Source organism: Rhinatrema bivittatum, chromosome 9, assembly GCF_901001135.1.
Source record: "Rhinatrema bivittatum chromosome 9, aRhiBiv1.1, whole genome shotgun sequence".
In the NCBI taxonomy this organism is placed as follows: Eukaryota; Metazoa; Chordata; class Amphibia; order Gymnophiona; family Rhinatrematidae; genus Rhinatrema; species Rhinatrema bivittatum.
The window spans coordinates 11574296-11597508 of NC_042623.1; the positions used below are offsets into that span (position 1 = coordinate 11574296).

The window sequence follows — 23213 nt, forward strand, 5'->3', positions numbered from 1 at the left end:
CTTCCAGACCAGATCAGGGTCCCTCCCTGTTAGCCTGTGCTTAAAAAGACTTTATGATATGCTTGAAGATTGCTTTGGTTGATGTAGACCAAGATATTGTTTGCAGCTGGTCTTTCGAGTCCTCCCAGTTGGAGGAGGTCAGGCTTATTTGGGATTCACCTAAGAGTTTATTACTTCTGCTTATAGGGGAGTTGTTCCATTAGCTTAATATATCTGTGTATTAGAGGGATTGCAAGGGGCATAGTGCCTTATGTAGGCAGTTATAGTAAATAGTAGAGATGTGAATCGTGTCCTCGATCGTCTTAACGATCGATTTCGGCTGGGAGGGGGAGGGAATCGTATTGTTGCCGTTTGGGTGTGTAAACTATCGTGAAAAATCGTTAAAATCGTGAGCCGGCACACTAAACCCCCCTAAAACCCACCCCGACCCTTTAAATTAAATCCCCCACCCTCCCGAACCCCCCCCAAATGCTTTAAATTACCTGGGGATCCGGCGGTGGTCCAGAACAGCGGCAGTCCGGAACTGCCCCCTCAATAGAATCGTGTTGTCTTCAGCCGGCGCCATTTTTCAAAATGGCCGCCGCAAAATGGCGGCGACCATAGACAAAAACGATTCGATGGAGGAGGTCGTTCCGGACCCCCGCTGGACTTTTGGCAAGTCTTGTGGGGGTCAGGAGGCCCCCCCAAGCTGGCCAAAAGTTTCCTGGGAGTCCAGCGGGGTTCCGGGAGCGATTTCTTGCCGCGAATCGTCTTCGTACGGAAAATGGCGCCGGCAGGAGATCGACTGCAGGAGGTCGTTCAGCGGGGGTTCCGGACCGCCGCTGAACGACCTCCTGCAGTCGATCTCCTGCCGGCGCCATTTTCCATACGGAAACGATTCGCGGCAAGAAATCGCTCCCGGAACCCCGCTGGACTCCCAGGAAACTTTTGGCCAGCTTGGGGGGGCCTCCTGACCCCCACAAGACTTGCCAAAAGTCCAGCGGGGGTCCGGAACGACCTCCTCCGTCGAATCGTTTTTGTCTATGGCCGCCGCCATTTTGCGGCGGCCATTTTGAAAAATGGCGCCGGCTGAAGACAACACGATTCTATTGAGGGGGCCGTTCCGGACCGCCGCCGTTCTGGACCACCGCCGGATCCCCAGGTAATTTTAAAGCATTGGGGGGGCGTTCGGGAGGGTGGGGGATTTAATTTAAAGGGTCGGGGGTGGGTTTTAGGGGGTTTTAGTGTGCCGGTTTTCCTGCCCTCCCCCTTCCCCCGATTTATGATTTTTTAACGATAAATCGGGGGAATTGGTATTGTATCGTGGCCCTAACGATTTTTTGACTATTTAAAATATATCGGACGATATTTTAAATCGTCAAAAAACGATTCACATCCCTAGTAAATAGTTTTTATTTTCTTTCTCCATCTGATAAGGGAGAAAAACCTGTCCATCTGGACTGGTCTGGTAGAACTCAAGAATAGAAATTTAGCATGTAAAGTAACCAATTTTCCCTTTTGCACCCCAGGATCTGTATCCTCTCTGATTCAGTCTGTTCATATCAGAGGCCCAGCTTCACACTAAGGCCATACATGCTCTCCACGTCTAACTGAATGTCCTCCACCTGTATATGAAAGCCCATTTTGACCTTTCTATAATAACATCTGGCAAGATCTAAGGAAAACATTAAACAATGGTGAAAGGCTTGACCCCAAAGGACTCTACAAGATAATGAGAAAGTGGCTGACTTACAGTCCCTCAGTGTTAGAGATTGTTCACGGTTGTACAAGAAAAAGACAAACCGGACTAAAACCGACCCGCCGGGTCCAAAAGCATCTCCAGCTGTGATTGATGACTCCGGATCAAATGCTACTGTGAAAGATCTAAAAGACTCCGAACCGAAGAGGTCCTTTTGCCACCTGCATGCAAAACGTCGTCTAGAAAAGTGAGCAGGAGTATCTCTTTCCCATGTCCCATTTGGTATGGGTCTAAAACTTCCTGGATTTGAGTAAAGACATCATCTGAAATGGCATTTGAAACCTGCCTGTAACTCCTATCACTGGGAGATCTACCTCCGGTTTTTTTGTGTTTGTTTTTTTAAATACTGGCTGCAGCACCACTTGCATAATAGCAGGAGCAGAAGATCCTGCAGTGAGAAATTTACAATCTGGCAGAACCAGTCAGCTAAACCAGCCCAAGGAGGAGGGTCCAGTACACACCCCAAAGGATTTAGCACTGACAGGACGGTGATCTCTGCCTCAAGAGCTGGTGGAAACCGCATTGAACGAACTCCTGCCGGATCTGGTCAGTCCTCAGTGTTGGACACCACACAGGCATTGTGCCAATTCATTTACTATCCGCCTTCCACGTTAAACCTAGAGAAAGGGGGACAGTACAGGGCAACCCAAGCTCAAATACAAGGATCATGAGAGCTAAAAGTGCAAGAACGAAGCAGCTCCTTCTCTTCTTAGTCAGGGTCCCTTTTGAATTACATCTATGTGAAGTAAATGAGTTTTTTAATTTGAATTTAATTTGGTATTCTATTTAGAAGTGTTTTGATTTTCTCTACTACTGAATCACTGCTTGAAATTTGTATCTTCCTCAGAGTGAGATGAGCTAAGGACCTAAATGGGTGCCCCCTAGCGAGATGGGGGGGTTTGATAGGGATCTTCAGATATCTGAAAGGCTCAGTGATGCACAAGAAACGACTTTCAGAGGAAAGAAAACTTTAGAACCAGAGGTCCTGGTATGAGGCTCGGGAGCAAGAACCAGCGGTGGATGCATAGAACTGGAGACAAAACCAGTAGCAGAATTAAAGACTGGCTTTTCTTTTTTGCAGGCTGCTTGTATTATCAGAATGAGCAAATGCCACTGTGCACCTTGCCTTGGGCAGATCCTCAAGGAATTTGAGCAGATGATAAGATCCTTTGTATGGTCTTTCGAGCTCTTTCCAGGGAAGGGCCCGTCTTGCTTTCATCTTCTAACCCCCCTCCGGCCTCCGTTCTGCAGGGATGTGATTATTACTTGTGCCATCTGTCAAGCAGATACATTTACAGGTGTTTCAGCATCGGGGGGTTTCTGTCTCTGGCCCTGCCGTGTGGAATTCTTTGCCAGCAGTTTTGGAAGAAGTTTAACATCTTGCTGTGCTCAGACTTTTTCTCTTAGGGTCAGCTTAATATATTTCTATGCAGAGATTTGCTGTTGCATCAATCAAAATCTTTTGGATTGTTACCCATTCCTGTCAATTTTTGTAATGTTACGTTTGCATTTGTTATGTTATCCGTCTGGTGCAGCTAGTCAGCTCTAGGTGAGAAATAAGTATTTTCTCCAGGTAATCCTTGCATTCGCACGTACCAAGGCTTCCCCACAGCTCCTGGGGGTGGGGCCGCCACTGTGGACTCGAACAAGGAGGGAGGACAGAGCCATGGAGTGAAGGAAACAGTGGTGGCTGCAGCAGGGCTGGTGGAGTGTCCCGGGCCTCGCCAGCAAAAGAAAAACAAGCAGTGGGAGTGAGGCTGCGTTCTGGACCCCCCCCAAATGGAGGAGGAACAAAGGAGTGGCAGTGCTGACAACAGGGCTGGTGGGGTTTCTTAGGCCCCACCAGCAGGAGGACGTGGCCAAGGTGTAAGGAGAGGAGTAGACGAGGCTGGTGAGGTTTTCCTGCTCCAGCCAAAAAAAGCAACCCAAGGAGGGAGGGCAGAGAAGAGGAAGCAGGGAGTAAAAGAAGTGTTGGGTGGGAGAGGGCATGGTGTGCTAAGGGGAGGGGAAAGAAGGCAGTCAAACACACCTGCCTTCCCTCCTACCCTTCAAGCACACACACACACCCCTACACTCCACCACCATCCTGCCACAGCCAGATCTCTCACGTCCACCGCCACACCCACCTACCACTATCACCTCTGTCATACACAGGGGTGAGGAGGAGGACACTTGGCAGTGTGAGATTGTGTAAGACAAGGATGCCTCCAGCACTAGCCCTGCCCAACACCCATGCAGGGAAGGCAGGGGCAGAGTGCATACACCACCTACTTAACACACACACACACACCATGCCACTTGCACTATCACCCACCCATACACACACAGAGCTAAGGCCCACGTGCATCCCTCTCACACTATTAACTCCATGCAGATGGAGGCAGCTACAATTTAGAGAGTGTGAGGAGGGAAGGGCAAAGAACACCCACATCCCACCTACAGCACCAGCTCTCCCTCCCCTCCCCCCACAGGAACAACATGGAGAGTGAGGCAAAAAAAAGTGCCCCAGCCTTTTGCACTTGCCTCACACTTTTTCACCACTTGCCCCACTCCCACACACTTGTGAGGGTGGAGTAGGAGGGGGCCACAAAGTGCAAAATGTGTGCGCACACCCACTCCCCCCCCTCCCACCCTACATCACCTATGCACACTCCCCTCTCCCCACGTCTCCTCCCCCCATCCACAAACGCACTAATACTGAGGTGGTGATAGGGGAAAAGACGACCTTTGCCTGTACATGCACACACCGGGGGGGGGGGGGGGGCTGCAAAGTGGAAAGAGCAGGAGGGAGAAGGGGACAGATGGAGAATGCAAGGGGGGAAGAATTGGACAGCCACTCCTCCCCTAAACCTCCAGAGGTGAAGAGATGGTGACACCTGCCACCCCCCACCCCTTCTGCACACACTCCCCCAGTCCAGGCGCAGTCCCTAGTAAAAAAAAAAATAAAAAAAAATATCTTTTTGGAAAGATGGGCACAGAGGGTCCCAGATTGCAAAGAAGTGAAGAGAAAGCCAGAGGTTAACTGGGGTCTGCACCACTGAACCGGGAATGAAACTGGGCAGAGATTAGGTGGGCCTTATCTGCTTAAGTGCATTCCCATCTCCATATTGAAAAGGGGAGAGCATCCAAACGCACTCTAACTTCTTCTGTGGCACAGAGGAAATTGGGGTCCTATCCTGCTTTTCTCACTGACACTTCTTGTAGGCTTAGGCAGCTCTTTTTATTTTGGTTGCCTCGGGTTCTTATTGCCATTGTACAGCACTGCATACCTCCTACTAGCACTTAAAAGAGAGTATAAGTGATAGTTTTTGGACGTTTGTAGGTTTGGCTCTTCTCTTGGCATTTCTGGGGATGCCATATAGAAGTCATCAGATTAAGCCCCATGACCATGAGAACAGAAGCATTGAGATCCGGATTGTCTCCGTAGCCGTGCAGCTAGAAAGGAGCAGCATAACTGGTTCAGATGTTAAGTCTTTAGATAAGCCGGATTATATAGAAAGAACCTATTTTATTTATTTTTTTTGGTCAGTGGCATCGGTGCCATATGATTTTGTGCAACAGGAATATTTGATAAGATTGAAAATTCTACGTAAAGGGTCAGATGTACTAAAGGGTTTTTACCTATTTGGGGGGTAATTTTATAACAGCTCGCATGAATTTGCCAGCAATTACCCACAGTTTTTCAAAGTGACCGTATACACGTGAGCTCGTTTTGTAAATTATCCCACCAAATTTACCTACAGGGAAGCCGATATTTGCATGCATATTTTTGAAAACACAAAACTGCTTAAGTGCAAATCCCTCCCAAACTCTGCCCTGGGGAACATCTTTACCAAATCTGGGTAGAAAGAATACCTGCGCCAGTTTACTCGCATAACAGGTAAAGCACTGGCCAGCCCTCAGAAATGCCTTTTGTAGATGACCCTCTATGTGCGTCTGCAGAAATGCATTAGAAAGAGAGGCTTTCCTGGACTAGGACGAACTACATCACTGGGGGGCAGCAAACACAGCGATAAATGACATTGTCTTCTCTCTCTCCATCCAGATTCCAAAGACGGGAAAGATAACAAGGATGTTTCAACTACAGAGGAGCTGGAGCTGGAACTTGAGAATTTGGACATTAATGATGATACCTTGGAGTTGGAGGGGACAGATGAGGCAGAAGACCTCACGAAGAAGCTTCTTGATGAGCAGGGTAAAGAGATGATTTTTTTTTTTTTCCATTTACTGCAGGCGCTTGTGCAGAGTATATTTCGGGCTCACCTTACAATAGTTTATTTAACAGCCAGAGCAACAGCCGAAATGGTGCAATCTCATATTTCTTACTATGATCTGTGGCTAGCATCAAGTGGCAGCTTCTCTTTTATTCAGAAGATACCCGGGTGGTGTCTCTTAGGAATCCTTAGCATCTCTAACGGATTCTGTGCTGAGATCATGGGCTATAGTGTAAGCACCAATTCTGCTCTTCCACGCGTATTCTCTCACTTTGGGCAAGTTGCTTTATCTCTCTGTGCCTCAATTTGCGGAGCTCTGAGTGCATATTGATGACACAGGTCCTTTCCCTGTACGTACCCGGATCAGTCCAGACAGCTGGGTTTTCCCTCCCTTCCAGCAGATGGAGACGGAGAAAAACTTGAAGAGCATCCCCTCTTAACCTCAGAACATAAGAAATTGCCATACTGGGTCAGACCAAGAGTCCATCAAGCCCAGCATCCTGTTTCCAATAGAGGCCAAACCAGGCCACAAGAACCTGGCAATTACCCAGACACCAAGAAGATCCCATGCTACTGATGCAACTAATAGCAGTGGCTATTCCCTAAGTAAAATTGATTAATAGCCATTAATGGACTTCTCCTCCAAGAACTTATCCAAACCTTTTTTTGAACCCAGCTACACTAACTGCACTAACCACATCCTCTGGCAACAAATTCCAGAGCTTAATTGTGCGTTGTGTGAAAAAAACATTTCTCCGATTAGTCTTAAATGTGCTACTTGCTAACTTCATGGAATGCCCCCTAGTCCTTCTATTATTTGAAAGTGTAAATAACCAAGTCACATCTACTCATTCAAGACCTCTCATGATCTTAAAGACCTCTATCATATCCCCCCTCAGCCGTCTCTTCTCCAAGCTGAACAGCCCTAACCTCTTCAGCCTTTCCTCATAGGGGAGCTGTTCCATCCCTTTTATCATTTTGGTTGCCCTTCTCTGTACCTTCTCTATCGCAACCTGGTGTGCCACCTGCATCTCTTCAGTATTTCTCTGTCTCCAGCAGATGGAGGTGGTGCAAACCCTGCGGTGTTGAACCAATCTTTTTACCTACAAAAAAAAATAGGCATAGCAAGAGAAGATCAAGCAAGCACTTCGGTCCAGAAATTCCTCCCAGGGAGTAGGTAGGTCCAAGTGGGACCATCCTTCCTGGTCGTAGGGTTGGTGGGGCAGGGGTTGGTTATCCCACAAGGCTCCTTAGCTGGGGAGGTGCCAGGGGTGCATACCAGTGGTCCGGTCCCTCCCCCTTCCTGGATCCAGAGCAGCCTGTATGTTTTTCTTTCTTTTTGGAGCGTTTAGCATTTAAAAAAAGAAAAAGGTAAAGGGCTTTCCTAATTTCCCTGAGAGGCTGCACGGTGATTCCTGGCGTCTGGAACCTGTAGCGAGGATAGCGGCCACATTGTCTGGGCTCGGTGGGACTTCTCCGGTCTTGCGATCGCTGTGACGCCTGCCCCGAGCGCTCCCACCCTGAGAATACCACGTTCTGCGCACTGCACGGCATGCGGGGAGTCTGCTTTCCCACTCTGGATTGTGCCTCCATTCCCTCCCTAGTGGGGAGGGATCATCAGCATCGGCGTGGGGGTTGATGTCGCGGTCCTGCGGTGCAGGCAAGCGATCAGGCAGTCAGGTGGAGCAAAACAATCCGTTCCTGCTGAGTGCGGGAATAGTGGCTTTCTTGAAAATATTTTCAGACGCAAGGCTGAGGCAGCAGGGGAAGGGGAATCCCTGCCCGACCTGTCTCCAGCTCACCATAGCTCTGCGGGTTCACAACAGTCATTGCCGGGCCTCTCCTATGATACCCCTGATCCCCTGGAGGGGGGAGGTACATGGTCAAACTCCTTTCCCTAAATAGGGAAGCTTTGGTTCTTCCCAGCAATCTGGACTGATCGGGTACGTACAGGGATTGGAAAATTTGGCTCTTACCTGCTAATTTTCATTCCTGTAGTACCACGGATCAGTCCAGATGCCCTCCCATTGGAGGGTTTCTCACTCAGTGTTTGCTCCAAACACCGAAGTAAGCTATAGGTTTCTTTGTATCCTGGACTCAGTTTTTCCCAAGTTCATGTTTATTTGGTTGATTTTCTTCTGTTCTTTGCTTGATCTTTGCTAGCTTTTCATGTTCATACTGAAGAGACGCAGGTAGCACACCAGGTTAAGAGGGGATGCTCTTCAGGTTTTTCCTCTGTCTCCATCTGCTGGAAGGGAGGCAAAACCCAGGACTCTGGACTGATCCTTGGTACTACAGGAATGAAAATTAGCAGGTAAGAACCAATTTTCCTTTGTCTGCCTGCTATGTATCTGGGACTGGCTGGCTTAAGAGTACAGTAAGCTGTGAATGCACTTGGTGAGCTTTGAAATGGTGATCTGACTAATAACTGGTTATGTCCCTTAGGCAGAGGCAGAAGGGGCAAAACTGGCTTTTATTATTCAGGTTCTTTCCATAATGTTAAAGTGCATTCACAACATACCAGGTCACCTGGGTGCCTACAGTTTGGCACCTAGAGCTTAAAATTTCAGAAAAGCAGTAAATTAAAAAAAAAATTATTAAATAGAGGAAAAAAAAACCCGCAAGAGCAAAATAAGCAAACAAATAGGAGCAGCATCTGTTCTTGCCTTGGTTCTAATCCCAATGCATTTTTATGACAAAATGTGCAGCTTTGTCCCCCAGAAGCACTCAGGTTTGAAAATGATCGAATCCCTCCTCCTACCCCTACCCCTATCAGGGACTTAGTATAGAGATAAGTTTTTGGTTGAGCTAGCTCCAGTTGTCCAAAGTTTTACAAAGATTGGGGGGGGAGCACACACAGACATCAGTATGATCTGATGTCTCTCTTCATATTGAACTGAATCTAAAAAGCTGAAATTAAAAAGAGCAAAAAAGCAAAGAAAAAATGTTAATGGGAACATAACTGCCATACTGGGTCAGACCAAGGGTCCATCCAGCCCAGCATCCTGTTTCCAACAGAGGCCAATCCAGGCCACAAGAACCTGACAGGATCCCAAGGGGCAGATAGTTTCCAAGCCGCTTATCTCAGGGATAAGCAGTGGATTTCTGCAGCTCTGTCTTAATGGTTTATGGACTCTTCCTCCAGGAACTTGTCCAAGCCTTTTTTTAAGCCCAGCTATGATAACTGCCTTTACCACAGTTTCAGGGCTTAATTGTGCATTGAGTGAAAACAAAAATTTCTCCAATTTGTTTTAAATGTTCTACTCAGTAACTTCATATAGTGTCCCCTAGCTATTTGTTTATTTTTTTTGAAAGAGTAAACTATTGATTTGTTTACTCATTCCACTCGACTCATTTCATATCTCCCCTAACTTTCCCTCCACCCTTGGGGGAACGTGGATTGTTTTTTCACTTTCTCCCAATCTTTCTCCATCTTTTGTCTGGCAGGATGGGCTCTGCTGGCTGCCAGGTCCTCCTTTCGTCTTTGGTGGGTATTTGCCCAGATTTTTCTCTCTTTACCAGATGCCCTGTTCATGCACCGGTGTTTTCAAAACCCAGTCTGGCACTTTCTGGCTACTGCTGTCTCGATGCATATAATCATCCGCTCCAACCTACAAGTTCTGGAACTCTGCGCAAACCAGGACTGTGCGTGGGAGCTATTTAAATGGCGCACAGCCACGCACACGTGCGCCTTGGAGGCAGCATGGTTTTGTTTTTTTCTATTGGAAAGGCAGTTTCTTGAAACAGTACATTAACCCATAAAGATTTGAAAGGTATGAGGCCAAATTAGCTGAAGTTGGGGGGTAAAAAAAGAGAATTAACTTTCTTGCATCTTTATGGGATGTTTACTGCAGTGATCCATGGCAAAGCAAAAATGTTTGAATGTATTTATTGTGGAGTGCAGTGAATTGCTCAGGTTATTTCCTGCATGAGTAAATAGCTAATAAAACCTTATTTGTTTTCTCCTAGAACAAGAGGACGAGGAAGCCAGCACTGGTTCTCACCTAAAGCTCATAGTAGATGCTTTCATTCAGCAGTTGCCCAATTGTGTCAACCGAGACCTGATTGACAAGGTGCTGTACAGCAGGCTCCAGACTTGCCTGCAAATCCAGATAGTCATGTCCTTTGTCAGTATTTTAATACAGTCTTATCTAAATCATTGGCAGCGTATGCAAAAGTGGCCCTGATTATGTTTCATTGCTGGGTTTTTTTCTTTCTGAGACGTTGCAGGGGAATGGCCTGGGGTTTTTCGGTTGCTAGCCAGATGTAGTATAATAATGTTCTAGGAATTTGTGTGTAACCAATTTTCACCAAGAAAATGCTTTCTCCTTTAGGCAGCGATGGACTTTTGCATGAACATGAACACCAAAGCAAACAGAAGGAAGCTGGTGCGAGCCCTCTTTATAGTTCCCAGACAAAGGTAGGAAAGGATCCATACACTTATACCCCATATTTATTTGGCTTTGCTGTTGTGGTAAAAATGTGACATTCCTTTAAATTTGTGTTTGTCGCACCTTTTTATTGGAAGCTCCAAGCCAAACTGCATTCGGTTACTGTAGGTATTTCCCTGTCCCCAGAGAGCTTACAGTGTAAGGATTTGATTTAGTACAATTTTCTCCCATTCTGTCTCTATGGGAGGGAAACCCCCCCCCTCAAAATATTAACCCCCAGGCTTATGCGTGAGAACAATGGAAGATGAAGACGTGCCCAAGCTCACAAGGGCTGTCAGCTGGATAACTGAGTTTATGGGGCTGCCTGTGTGAGACTCATAAGAACATAAGAGGCTGCCATACTGGGTCAGACCAAGGGTCCATCAAGCCCCGCACCCTGTTTCCAACAGAGGCCAAACCAGGCCACAAGAACCTGGCAAGTACCCAAACACTAAGTCTCCTCAGCCAAAAAATGTTCAGTCTTTCGGTGAATGACGAGAGCCGGTGCTAAACCTGTGCTGCTCCTTTCCTCCCCGTGTTGCTTTATTGCTCCAAACTTAGACAAATCAAGTAAAGACGCATAAATTCATTCTCTCTACCTCCCTTTAAACCTCGCCCCCTCCCCCCCCTAAAAAAAAGTGACCTTTCTTTCTGTTTCAGATCTTTTCAGGTGATCAGAGGGACCACATATTATTCAAACAATTGTAGTAAGGCACTTGAGCAACTGAAAATTAAAAAGAAACCTAAAACATTTTCCCTTTTTTCCCCTATGTATATTTAATTTCCAAAGAAAAGAAAATATGTGGTGTGCTTGCTAGCTCCTCCCAGCTCTGTACATGGAGATTTTGAGTGGTGGTTAGATACCTGTTCCGTGTCACCCTTAGTGGAAGTTTGGAAAACAAGGAGCCACCCCAATAAAATACCCATCTGGATTTCTGTAGCTTCTTTAATCTAAATAAGCCGCTGACCTGCTGTCCAGAAACCCTCTGAGAATTTCCACGGACCCTAGAGTTCCCATCCTGCTGCAGCTGCATAACGGGAGGTGGTGCCAGTGGCACGTGGGGATTTGAACTCGCCTAGTCTGAGCTCTCCTGAGAGAGGTACTTGGTGTTTGTGCCCCTTGATCACATCTTGCACCAAAGCTAATGTAAAATTATGAGACATAGAGCTCGTTCTAATCAAGAAAAGAAAGGAGATGTAAGAACGGAGCCACCAGAGGGAGGAAATGAGCTAAAAATCCCGGCAGGCCGCTAATTCTCGTTAGTCCGTGTCTCCTTTTTGCTGAGCAGTAGGTGGGGTGGGTGTTCAGGTTCCTCTCGCTTCTCCATATCCATAGTAACTGACCCTAGGTATTTAATCATTACATTTCATCTGTTTGGAAGGAAACCCTTTGTGTTAATCACAAACCACTCTGGCATGTTTTCACATGCAGGAAACTCGTGGCACTGCTACATTTGCACAGCGGAAAGGACAATTTCCCCTTTCTAACCAGAAATTCAACTAGTCCAGCCTGTTTTCCAGGAAACCCAAACCCCCATCCCAGTCAGATCCTAATGTCCCCCTGACATAGCCTCCAACTTGTTCTGGGAGAAAATCTTCCACAAAGCCCGTTTTATTTTTTTATTTTTATTTAAAAAAAAAAAAAAAAAAGAGCTTCTGCTTTCCAGAGCTTAGACTTTTCCAGTCATAAGCAGATATTTCCTACAGAGTTACACTATTTGTTTCCCATCAAAACATCTACACCCAAGTCATTAGATTTCTATTAACTTCCAAGGACTTTCCTGTTTTAGCTTTCAAATGAAACCTCTGGCTCTCTTAAAGCAAAAGGTCAGTGAGTAATACATAACCTAGAAATGTGAAGCATCTTCTGCTTACATGCTCCGTGGCTTTTAGTTTTCCAGCTCGTTAACCAGTAACAGAAAAGTTAGAGAGCGGGGGAATAAAAAGTCTGTTAGAAGGACCAGACGGGGCTGACGGGTGACGGCTAATTAGCAGGGCAGGATCCCGGACTTCAGGGGCAGTGCAAACCTTTAGTCATCTGGGTTTTCTCTTCTTTCAGAGAGAAATAAAAGGACTCGGGTGTGCAGGGTTCTGACTTGGAAACCTGCAGCAGGCAGAGAGGGCTTGGCTGCCTCACTTTGCTCCATTATTATTATTAGCCCAGCTCTTCCTTGTAGCAAACACTGCTGTCACTTTATAACCTGAGGGGGAAAGCCTGGGTGTCTAACATTTTATAGCAGAAAAAATGCAAACGATTTATTTTTTTCTTAACCTCATTTGGTTGTAGAGTACTTGCTTTTTTTTTTTTTGTTTTACCTCTTTTGCAGCTTTTTTATTTTCATTGTTCCCCTTTTGCTTCGTTTTATCTTTTTCTCTCCCTTACTCTATCTGTGCGGTCAGGGAGCAGTTCCTGTCCACAGCTGCAGCACTTTCATGTGGGCCTTCCAAAACAGCGCCCACTCCCGTTCTGTTTGTGCCGGTGCTAAGCACCTCTTTTTGGGTGACCCAGGACCTGAATTCAGGGAAATGGAGTGTGCCTGGGATGAAACATGCATTGATATGGCTTTGAAACGGATTTTAGAGAGAGTGCTAGTTATTTCAGCTGGTTATATGACTTTTGCTCACTAAAGATAAAGATAAAACAAACCCATGCGCAAGGAGAAGCAAAACAAAGGATCCCAAATAAGTTCAGTAAGCAAAGCCGTCAGCATTTCTACTTCAAAATGGAAGGTAATCTATGTGCAGTGTGTAAACCTATATTTAGGAGGCTTTCCCTGAGCCTCCTGTGTAATGTCCCACACTGTCTCCTGTTGGGTGCATGGACCCCTGAATGTTCAGGTGTGTGGGTTGTCTCCTTGTTGCTGTTGTCAGATGGGAGGTGCATGGACCCCTGAATGTTCAGGTATGTGGGTTGTCTCCTTGTTGCTGTTGTCAGATGGGGGAGGTGCATGGACCCCTGAATGTTCAGGTATGTGGGTTGTCTCCTTGTTGCTGTTGTCAGATGGGAGGTGCATGGACCCCTGAATGTTCAGGTGTGTGGGTTGTCTCCTTGTTGCTGCTGTCAGGTGGTAGGTGCATGGACCCCTGAATGTTCAGGTATGTGGGTTGTCTCCTTGTTGCTGCTGTCAGGTGGTAGGTGCATGGACCCCTGAATGTTCAGGTATGTGGGTTGTCTCCTTGTTGCTGTTGTCAGATGGTAGGTGCATGGACCCCCTGAATGTTCAGGTATGTGGGTTGTCTCCTTGTTGCTGTTGTCAGATGGGGGAGGTGCATGGACCCCTGAATGTTCAGGTATGTGGGTTGTCTCCTTGTTGCTGTTGTCAGATGGGGGAGGTGCATGGACCCCTGAATGTTCAGGTATGTGGGTTGTCTCCTTGTTGCTGTTGTCTGATGGTAGGTGCATGGACCCCCTGAATGTTCAGGTGTGTGGGTTGTCTCCTTGTTGCTGTTGTCAGATGGGAGGTGCATGGACCCCTGAATGTTCAGGTATGTGGGTTGTCTCCTTGTTGCTGTTGTCAGATGGGAGGTGCATGGGACCCCCTGAATGTTCAGGTATGTGGGTTGTCTCCTTGTTGCTGTTGTCAGATGGGAGGTGCATGGACCCCTGAATGTTCAGGTATGTGGGTTGTCTCCTTGTTGCTGTTGTCAGATGGGAGGTGCATGGGACCCCCTGAATGTTCAGGTATGTGGGTTGTCTCCTTGTTGCTGTTGTCTGATGGGAGGTGCATGGACCCCTGAATGTTCAGGTGTGTGGGTTGTCTCCTTGAGGCTGCTGTCAGGTGGTAGGTGCATGGACCCCTGAATGTTCAGGTGTGTGGGTTGTCTCCTTGAGGCTGCTGTCAGGTGGTAGGTGCATGGACCCCTGAATGTTCAGGTATGTGGGTTGTCTCCTTGTTGCTGATGTCAGGTGGTAGGTGCATGGACCCCCTGAATGTTCAGGTGTGAGGGTTGTCTCCTTGTTGCTGTTGTCTGATGGGAGGTGCATAGACCCCCTGAACGTTCAGGTGTGTGGGTTGTCTCCTTGTTGCTGTTGTCAGATGGTAGGTGCATGGACCCCCTGAATGTTCAGGTATGCGGGTTGTCTCCTTGTTGCTGTTGTCTGATGGTAGGTGCATGGACCCCCTGAATGTTCAGGTATGTGGGTTGTCTCCTTGTTGCTGTTGTCAGGTGGTAGGTGCATGGACCCCCTGAATGTTCAGGTGTGAGGGTTGTCTCCTTGTTGCTGTTGTCTGATGGGAGGTGCATAGACCCCCTGAACGTTCAGGTGTGTGGGTTGTCTCCTTGTTGCTGTTGTCAGATGGTAGGTGCATGGACCCCCTGAATGTTCAGGTATGCGGGTTGTCTCCTTGTTGCTGTTGTCTGATGGTAGGTGCATGGACCCCCTGAATGTTCAGGTATGTGGGTTGTCTCCTTTTTGCTGATGTCACATGGGAGGTGCAGAGGCCCCTGAATGTTCAGGTGTGTAGGTTGTCTCCTTGTTGCTGTTGTCAGATGGTAGGTGCATGGACCCCTGAATGTTCAGGTATGTGGGTTGTCTCCTTGTTGCTGTTGTCTGATGGTAGGTGCATGGACCCCCTGAATGTTCAGGTATGTGGGTTGTCTCCTTGTTGCTGATGTCACATGGGAGGTGCAGAGGCCCCTGAATGTTCAGGTATGTTACCTGGACAAAATTTGTGAAGAACTAAGTAAGAATGAATCTGAGGCAGTATTCTTTTTTTTTTTTTCCTGTCTATTAGACTAAAATGGTTTGTAAATGTAACCTAAAAAGAGTAAAATTTAGATGTAAAGGGAATACACATGAAAACAAATCTGGAGAAGGGGGAGCAGATTTCATTTCTAAGCTGTGTTCCACTTCAACATTTGGCACACATGGTGCATAGCCACTGACTGTGAGCTCTCATGGGAGCCTTTATTAAATCCTGTTACTTCTTCTGTTAAACTTTCACACAAGTTGTTCTTTATGGTTTGTTAATGTGCATGGTCCTTTACATTTTGGAGGAATTCTGGGGAGAAGGAGACCACTGCTGCATGAGCCAGTCTAAGGAAATGAGGCAAGGGATATTTCAGTTCCCTGGACATACCCAGATCAGTCCAAACTCCTGGGTTACTATGGCCAGAATAAAAATGACAGATCTTTCTTAATTTCTCTCTTTCTGGAAGTTCTGTCTACATTTAGAGTTAGTGAGTGCTGTTGTACCATGCATGCCTAATAAAGCCAGGTGTAAGTCGCTGGGACGCGATTAACAGCAGTGGACCTCTAGGTTCATCAAGTTATTTTATTTATTATTTTATTTATTTATTGACACGATATTCTGCTATTTGCCATGAATGGCCTCAAAGCGGATACGGTAAATTTAAAGTAGGTTACAATAGTATTAGATCAACAAACTATATTAGTTGAGAATATATATATTTAAAGACAGATTCGTAGGTTCTTTTGTTGCTATAAAAGTAGGAATACTTGTATGGTAAAACTTGATCCTGCACTCTGACAGCCTGTGTAGCCGAGATAGTTTATAGCAGTGAATGATGAGATAGACTTAATTGGCATCTCAGACATCTGCAATAAGGGGATTAGCACGTATTTAACGCGCGTCCGCGGAGTGAATGAGAGAGTGCTCATCACATGCAAATGCATGTGAATGAGGCTATTACTCATTCACTCCAAATGCAAAAAAATAAATGTGCATCAGAGACGCACATTTATCGCTCAGCTATTAATGCCTCCCTGGAGCACAGGATTTGGTAAGAGAGGTAATGGTGGTGGGGCCACTTGGCAACAATGATCATAATATGATCAAATTTGAACTGACTGGAAGGGGGACAATAAATAAATCTACAGCTCTAGCACTATCTTTCAAAAGGGAAACTTTGATAAATGAGAAAAATACTTAGAGAAAAACTGAAAGATGCAGCCTCAAAGATTTGAGTGCACAACAGGTTTAAAATTTCCATCTTAGAGGTAATGAGGATGTTGGAGATACAAGTTCTGGAGACTGATTTGAATGAACTGAACCAAATTGCAGTGAACCTGCTAATTCCTCACTTCAATTTGATTGTTTTATTTCTGCTTTCATATTTCACTTTTCATTTTCTCTAACTCATTTCTCTTGAAGAGACCTTCAGTTACCCTTTGGTCTTACTCTATTTATTTATTTTATTTTTATTTATTTAAGTTTTTTATATACCAACATTCAAGACAGTGGTCCCATCATGCTGGTTCACAAGAAACAGGGGTGAAACTTTACCATTTAACAAAAGTGCAAAAAAAGCAGTTACATATAACAAGGACAGCAATAACTTGGAATGAGAAGGGAAAAGAAGATTAGATATTGAAATATAAGTATAAATAACATTTTGAAAGGTGGCTATTAACGCTAATACTAGCGGAGCTTGTTGCGTGAAGGGAGATTAGATGGGGTTGGAGTTAGGAAAGGCCTGTGTGAACAGCCACGTTTTGAGTCTTATCTTGAATGTTGAGATGTTGGGTTCCATTCTAAGATCTGGGGGAATGGAGTTCCATAATGTTGGACCGGCTGTGGAGAATGCCCGATCTCTAAGCGTGATGTGTCTGGTAGTCTTGGCTGGAGGTACTTGAAGTGATCCTTTGTAAGCATCTCTTGTCGGTCTTATGGAATGGTGTAATCGGAGGGGAATATGGAGATCGATTGGGGCTAATTGATGGATATTTTTGAAAATGGTGAGAATGGCCTTGTAGATTATTCTGAAGTGGATGGGCAGCCAATGGAGGTCCATCAAGATCGGTGTTATGTGTTCTCTTCTCCTGGTGTTGGTGAGTATACGGGCGGAGGCATTTTGTACCATTTGTAATGGTTTGGTGTGTGATGAAGGGAGACCAAGCATGATGGTATTGCAATAGTCCAGCTTTGCGAAAATGATTGATTGTAGGATCGTTCTGAAGTCATGTGTGTGGAAGAGAGGTCGTATTCTTTTCAGCACTTGGAGCTTGTAAAAGCAGTCTCTGGTGGTTTTGTTGATGTTAGCTTTCATATTTAGGTGATTGTCAATTTGAACTCCTAGATCTCTCACTTGTGTAGTGCTTAGTACGGTAGGATGAGTGTATGTGATGGAGCTGTTTTCTGGAGTGATGAGTAGAAGTTCCGTTTTTGATGAGTTTAGTATCAGGTTGAGGCTTGTAAGAAGTTGTTTGATGTTTTGGAGGCAGGATTCCCAGTGCGACATTGTTTTTGCGAGCGATTCTTCGATGGGGATCAGGACCTGAATATCGTCAGCGTAGAGAAAATGTTTGAGATTGAGGTCAGTGAGAAGTTTACATAAGGGTAACAGATAAATGTTAAACAGGGTAGGAGACAGGGATGAGCCCTGAGGGACTCCTACGGCTGCGGGGTGTAGAGAGGATTCTTTATTATGAATCTTGACCTTATAACCTCTGTTGCTGAGGAAGGTTTTGAACCATGATAGGGCAGTGCCTGAAATACCTATGGCTGATAATTGGTTGATGAGAAGGGAGTGATTGACCGTATCAAATGCAGACGAGAGGTCGAGTAGTATCAGAAGGAAGGCTTGTCCTTTGTCTAATCCTAGGATGATGTGGTCAGTCATAGAGATGAGGAGGGCTTCCGTGCTTAAGGTTTTACGGAATCCGTATTGTGAAGGAAATAGAAGGTTGTTGTCTTCAATGTGGTTTGAAAGTTGAGAGTTTACCAATTTTTCCATTATCTTGGCTATGAATGGGAGGTTGGCTATCGGTCTGAAATTGTTAGGATCGTTTGGGTCTAGATTTGGTTTTTTGAGAAGGGGTTTGAGTGAGGCAAGTTTGAGGTTGTCCGGGTAGAGTCCTTGTGTGAGGGAGCAATTTATGATGTCTGCCAGGGATTTGGAGATAGATTCTGGAATTGCTAGTAGTAGTTTGGTTGGGATGTGATCCGAGGGATGAGAGGATGGTTTCATTTTCCTAAGAATTCTTTGGATCTCAGCGGATGAAGTTGTGTCAAGTTCTTCTAACCGAGTGTAGTTGATTGAGGGTTGAGGAGTAGTTAATGGAACAGTGGGGTTCTTGGGGAGCTGCGATAGGAGAGTGTTGATTTTGTTGTTGAAGAAAAGAGCTAGTTCTTCTGCTTTTGATTGAGCTTGGTCATGTATAATCTCAGGTTGGTTTACTTGTGTGAGGTTGGCTACATAGCTGAAGAGGGCTTTGGCATCGAAAATAAGGTCGTGTATCTTCGAGGCGTAGTAGTCCCTCTTGGATCTTAGGATGCTTGATTTGTATTGATGCAGGGATGATTTGTAGATTGAAAGGGTGATGGTTCCTGGGTTTTTGCGCCATTTAGCCTCATTTTGTCTTAGTTGGAGTTTGAGCTTTCTTAATTCTGCTGAGAACCATGGCTGTCTTTTGGAGGAATTCTGGTGTGGTTTTTTTGTAATAAGCGGGCATAGCTTGTTGGCTATCGTTTCGGTAATTGTGTTCCATGATCGAAGTGCTGCGTTCGGATCAGTAAGGTCCAGTTGGTGGAGTAGTGGAGATAGGTGATTATTAAGGTCTTCAGGGGAGCAAGTTTTCCTGTATTTGAAGGAGGGCAAAGGAATGCAAGCCGGGTTGGTATCTTTTATAGAGAATGAAGTAGTTATGAGATAGTGATCTGACCACGGGACCTTTGTGCAATTAGGTGTAGAAACTGACTTGATTGCAGCGTTAACGAAGATCAGGTCTAACGTGTGGCCGGCTTTGTGGGTGGGTTTATTAACTATTTGAGTGAAGCCTAGCGCTGTGAGAGCAGTGAGGAGAGTTTCACAGTTAGGTGATGGAGTAGGGTTATCAACGTGCATGTTGAAATCCCCTAGAATGATGGCTGGCGAGTCAAAGTTGATGAGGGAAGAGGTTAATTCAACCAGTGGTGAGGCATCTGATTCCAAGAGTCCTGGGGGGGCATATACGAGAAGGATTTGTAGCTTGTCTGAGGTGAAGAAGCCGAATTCAAGTTTTGAGTTGGGATTGGATTGCTGTAGCGAGAATCTGAGGTCCTTTTTAGTTGCTAAAAGAATGCCTCCTCCCTTTTTTTTATGATGAGGTAGCGAGAAGAAGTCGTACGCCTCTGTAGGGAGTTGATTAATTATTGCTGTGTCTGCTGGTTTTAACCATGTTTCCGTAATTGCACATATCTCCGGTTTTACCTCGATGAGGTAGTCATTCAATATTACAGACTTTTTTGTAAGGGATTGAGCATTGAAGAGGCTTAAAGAGAAAAGGGTGAGGCCTAGAAGTTGTGTGGAAGGAGAGACTGAAATTGAAGAGAGGGATTTGAGGTTGTGTTGTTGGGCATGTCGGACAGAAATTCTTTTAGGTGGAGTATTATGTTGGAGAATTGGAATTGTGAAAAATGGGGCCATTTGTGGGGTCTATGTTGTATGAATGTTTATGGCTTGCTGGAGAGGCTGGACGCTTGCTGGACGCTTGCTGGAGAGGCTGGACGCTTGCTGGGCGAATGCTGGGGAGGCTGGACGCTTGCTGGAGAGGTTGGACGCTTGCTGGGCGAATGCTGGAGAGGCTGGGCGAATGCTGGAGAGGCTGGACGCTTGCTGGAGAGGTGGACTTTTATTCCCTATGGCAGAGACGGTTAAATCTGGGTCTTTGCTGGCTGTTGCCTTTGATGAAGATTTAGGTTGTTCCACGAGTGAGGCACGGGGCCTCCTAGGGGCTCTACGAAGGGGCGAGACAAAGGGGCAGGCCCCTTTGTCGCGCTCCTTCGGCGCGCGACGCTTGGCGCGCGGCGCTGAGCTGAGCCGCGATTTAAAGTCCCTCTGGGCCGGCTGTGATTGGCTGAGCTGGCGGGTAGGCGGGACTAGCGTCTCGGCGCGTTTTTTACCTTTGTTGCTCTTTGTTTGGATTTATTTTACCCTGCTTTTGGCCGCGCTGTCGGGGCCGAGGTCGCCCGGGTGGGGAGAGAAGATTTCCGGCCTTCCCCCGGCGGGGCTCGGCGCCGATTGCGCAGGCCCTCCCCAGCAGTAGCGGCAGCGGCAAGGGAAAGGCCTTTTTCTCTACCTTTTTCTTCTCTTTTTTTTTTTTACTCTACCTTTTTCTCTTTTTTTTTTTTACTCTACCTTTTTCTCTTTTTTTTTTTTACTCTACCTCTTTTTTTTTTTTTTTTACTCTACCTCTTTTTTTTTTTTTTACTCTACCTCTTTTTTTTTTTACTCTACCTTTTTCTTCTCTTTTTCCTATCACTCTACACTTCATCTCATTTACTTCTACCTAATTTAAATCTAAGCCCAATTTAATTGAATCAATCACTTTTAGTGACTTTTTGTTATATAATTCAAATTGTTTTTCCAAGTTCTTCTAGGTTATTGTTCATGGTTCTATGTATAGCCTATAGGCAAGTTTACGTTCTTTGTAAACCGGTTTGATTTGAATCTAATGCAAGAAGATCGGTATATAAAAACCAAAAATAAATAAATAAATTATACATTTTGCAGGATATCCTCAAAGAAAAGTTACTCCCCAATGCCAAAAGCATGGAGGAAAAAGCCTTCCTCCTCATCTACACACATCAGGGAAAATCCAAACTTTGACCCATAAATATAAACGGTCTATTAGAAAAAAATGAATCTTAAAATTAAATTCTTTGTCATCTCAGATGAACAAGAAACCAATAAGCTAGCACGGTCTTCAATATGAACTAAAGAATGTTCCAAAAAATCTGTCAAATTTAGGTCAATATTTGAAACGGATACCTCAGGTAGAAAGCCTTTGACAAAGTCCCTCATGAGAGGCTTCTAGGAAAACTAAAAAGTCATGGGATAGGAGGCGATGTCCTTTCGTGGATTACAAACTGGCTAAAAGACAGGAAACAGAGAGTAGGATTAAATGGTCAATTTTCTCAGTGGAAGGGAGTGGACAGTGGAGTGCCTCAGGGATCTGTACTTGGACCCTTACTTTTCAATCTACTAGATAAGGGAGCCCGGACCGACGTGCCGCAAATGCGCAGTAGAGAGCAGCTCTACCGCGCATGCGAGCACGTCGGCCAGAGCAGAGCGTGCCCCCAAAAAAATGGCGCCTGCTCCTTAGGAGCAGGAGCGGCGGCAGCAGCAACGGGCAACAGCAATGAGCAGGAGCGGGAGGAGCAGTGGCGGCGGCGACAAGTAGGAGCGGCGCGCGCGGTGCGGGAGGGAGGAGCAGTAGCGGCGGCGATGCGCGCGGGACACCCCCCTGTCTGCTGGTTGTGGATGAGCTGAAAGGGGAGGGGAAGGAGGGAGGAGAGAGTGAGCTGGGAGGTGAGAGGGAGGGAGGAGAGAGTGAGGTGAGGTGAGGGGAGGGGGAGGAAGTGGGAAGGAAATGGACCGAAAAATTTTTTTTAAATGTAGCCCGTTGTTACGGGCTTAACGGCTACGTGACACAAATGCACAGTAGAGAGCAACTCTACCGCGCATGCGCGGGCAGCACGTCGGCCAGAACGGAGCGTGCCCGAAAAAAAAATGGCGCCTGCTCCTTAGGAGCAGGAGCGGCGGCGAGGAGCAGTAGCGGCGGCGCACACGCGAGGGAGGGACACCCCCCTGTCTGCCGGGTGTGGATGACTGAAAGGGGAGGGGATTGAGAGAGGGGGAGTGAGTGAGGGGAGGAAGGAGAGAGTGAGCTGAGAAGAGGGAGGAGAGAGTGGGGGAGGGGGGTAAGAGTGAGGAGAGGGAGGAGAGAGTGGGGGAGGGGGGTAAGAGTGAGGAGAGGGAGGGAGATGAGTGGGGGGAGGAAGGAGAGAGTGAGCTGGGAGGGGAGTGAGGAGAGGGAGGGAGGTGAGAGTGAGGTGGGGGGAGGAGAGGGAGGAGAGAGTGGGGGGAGGAGAGAGTGAGGTGGAGAGGGGGGAGGGAGACTAGAGGGGGGAGGAAGTGGGAAGGAAATGGACCGAAATAAAATTTTTTAATGTAGCCCGTTGTTACGGGCTTAACGGCTAGTATATTTATAAATGATCTGGAAAGAAATACGACGAGTGAGATAATCAAGTTTGCAGATGACACAAAATTGTTCAGAGTAATTAAATCACAAGCAGATTGTGATAAATTGCAGGAAGACCTTGTGAGACTGGAAAATTGGGCATCCAAATGGCAGATGAAATTTAATGTGGATAAGTGCAAGGTGATGCATATAGGGAAAAATAATCCTTGCTGTAGTTACACAATGTTAGGTTCCATATTAGGAGTTGCCTAGATCTTTTTCCTGGATGGTGTCATAGTGGATAATACATTGAAATTGTTGCTTCAGTGTGCTGTGGCAGTCAAAAAAGAAAACAATGTTAAGAATTATTAGAAAGGGAATGGTGAATAAAACAGAGAATCTCATACTTCCTCTGTATCGCGCCATAGTGTGACTGCACCTTGAGTACTGTGTGCCGTTCTGGTTGCCGCATCTCGAAAAAGATGTAGTTGCACTGAAGATTGTACAGAGATGGGTGACCAAAATGATAAAGGAGATGAAATGGCTTCTCTATGAGGAAAGGCTAAAAATATTAGGACTGTTCAGCTTGGAGAAGAGACGGCTGAGGGGGGATATGATAGAGGTCTAGAACGGGTAGATGTGAATCAGTTATTTACTCTTTTTCAGATAACAGAAGGACTATGGGGCACTCCATGAAGTTAGCAAGTAGCAGAGTTAGAACAAATCAGGAGAAAATTATTTTTTACTCAACACAATTAAGTTCTGGAATTAATTACCAGAGGATGTGTTTAGGGCAGTTAGAGTAGCTGGGTTTAAAAAAGGTTTGGAAAAGTTCTTGGAGGAGACGTCCATAAACTGTCATTAATCAAGTTGACTTGGGGAATAGCCACTGCCATTACTGGTTTTAGTTGCATGGGATCTATTTA

The 23213-nt window shown here is 46.0% G+C and overlaps 1 protein-coding gene across 3 annotated transcripts in view; it reads left to right on the plus strand.

Moving 5' to 3' along the window:
• UPF2 (UPF2 regulator of nonsense mediated mRNA decay) overlaps window positions 1–23213 on the plus strand; it is a 201823-nt gene that overhangs the window by 40802 nt on the left and 137808 nt on the right. For all 3 annotated transcript variants that reach the window (XM_029616810.1, XM_029616809.1, XM_029616811.1), the window contains exons 7-9: window positions 5784–5933; window positions 9922–10025; window positions 10287–10372. In XM_029616810.1, coding sequence (XP_029472670.1) covers window positions 5784–5933; window positions 9922–10025; window positions 10287–10372 — 340 coding nt within the window. The remainder of the gene's footprint in view (window positions 1–5783; window positions 5934–9921; window positions 10026–10286; window positions 10373–23213) is intronic.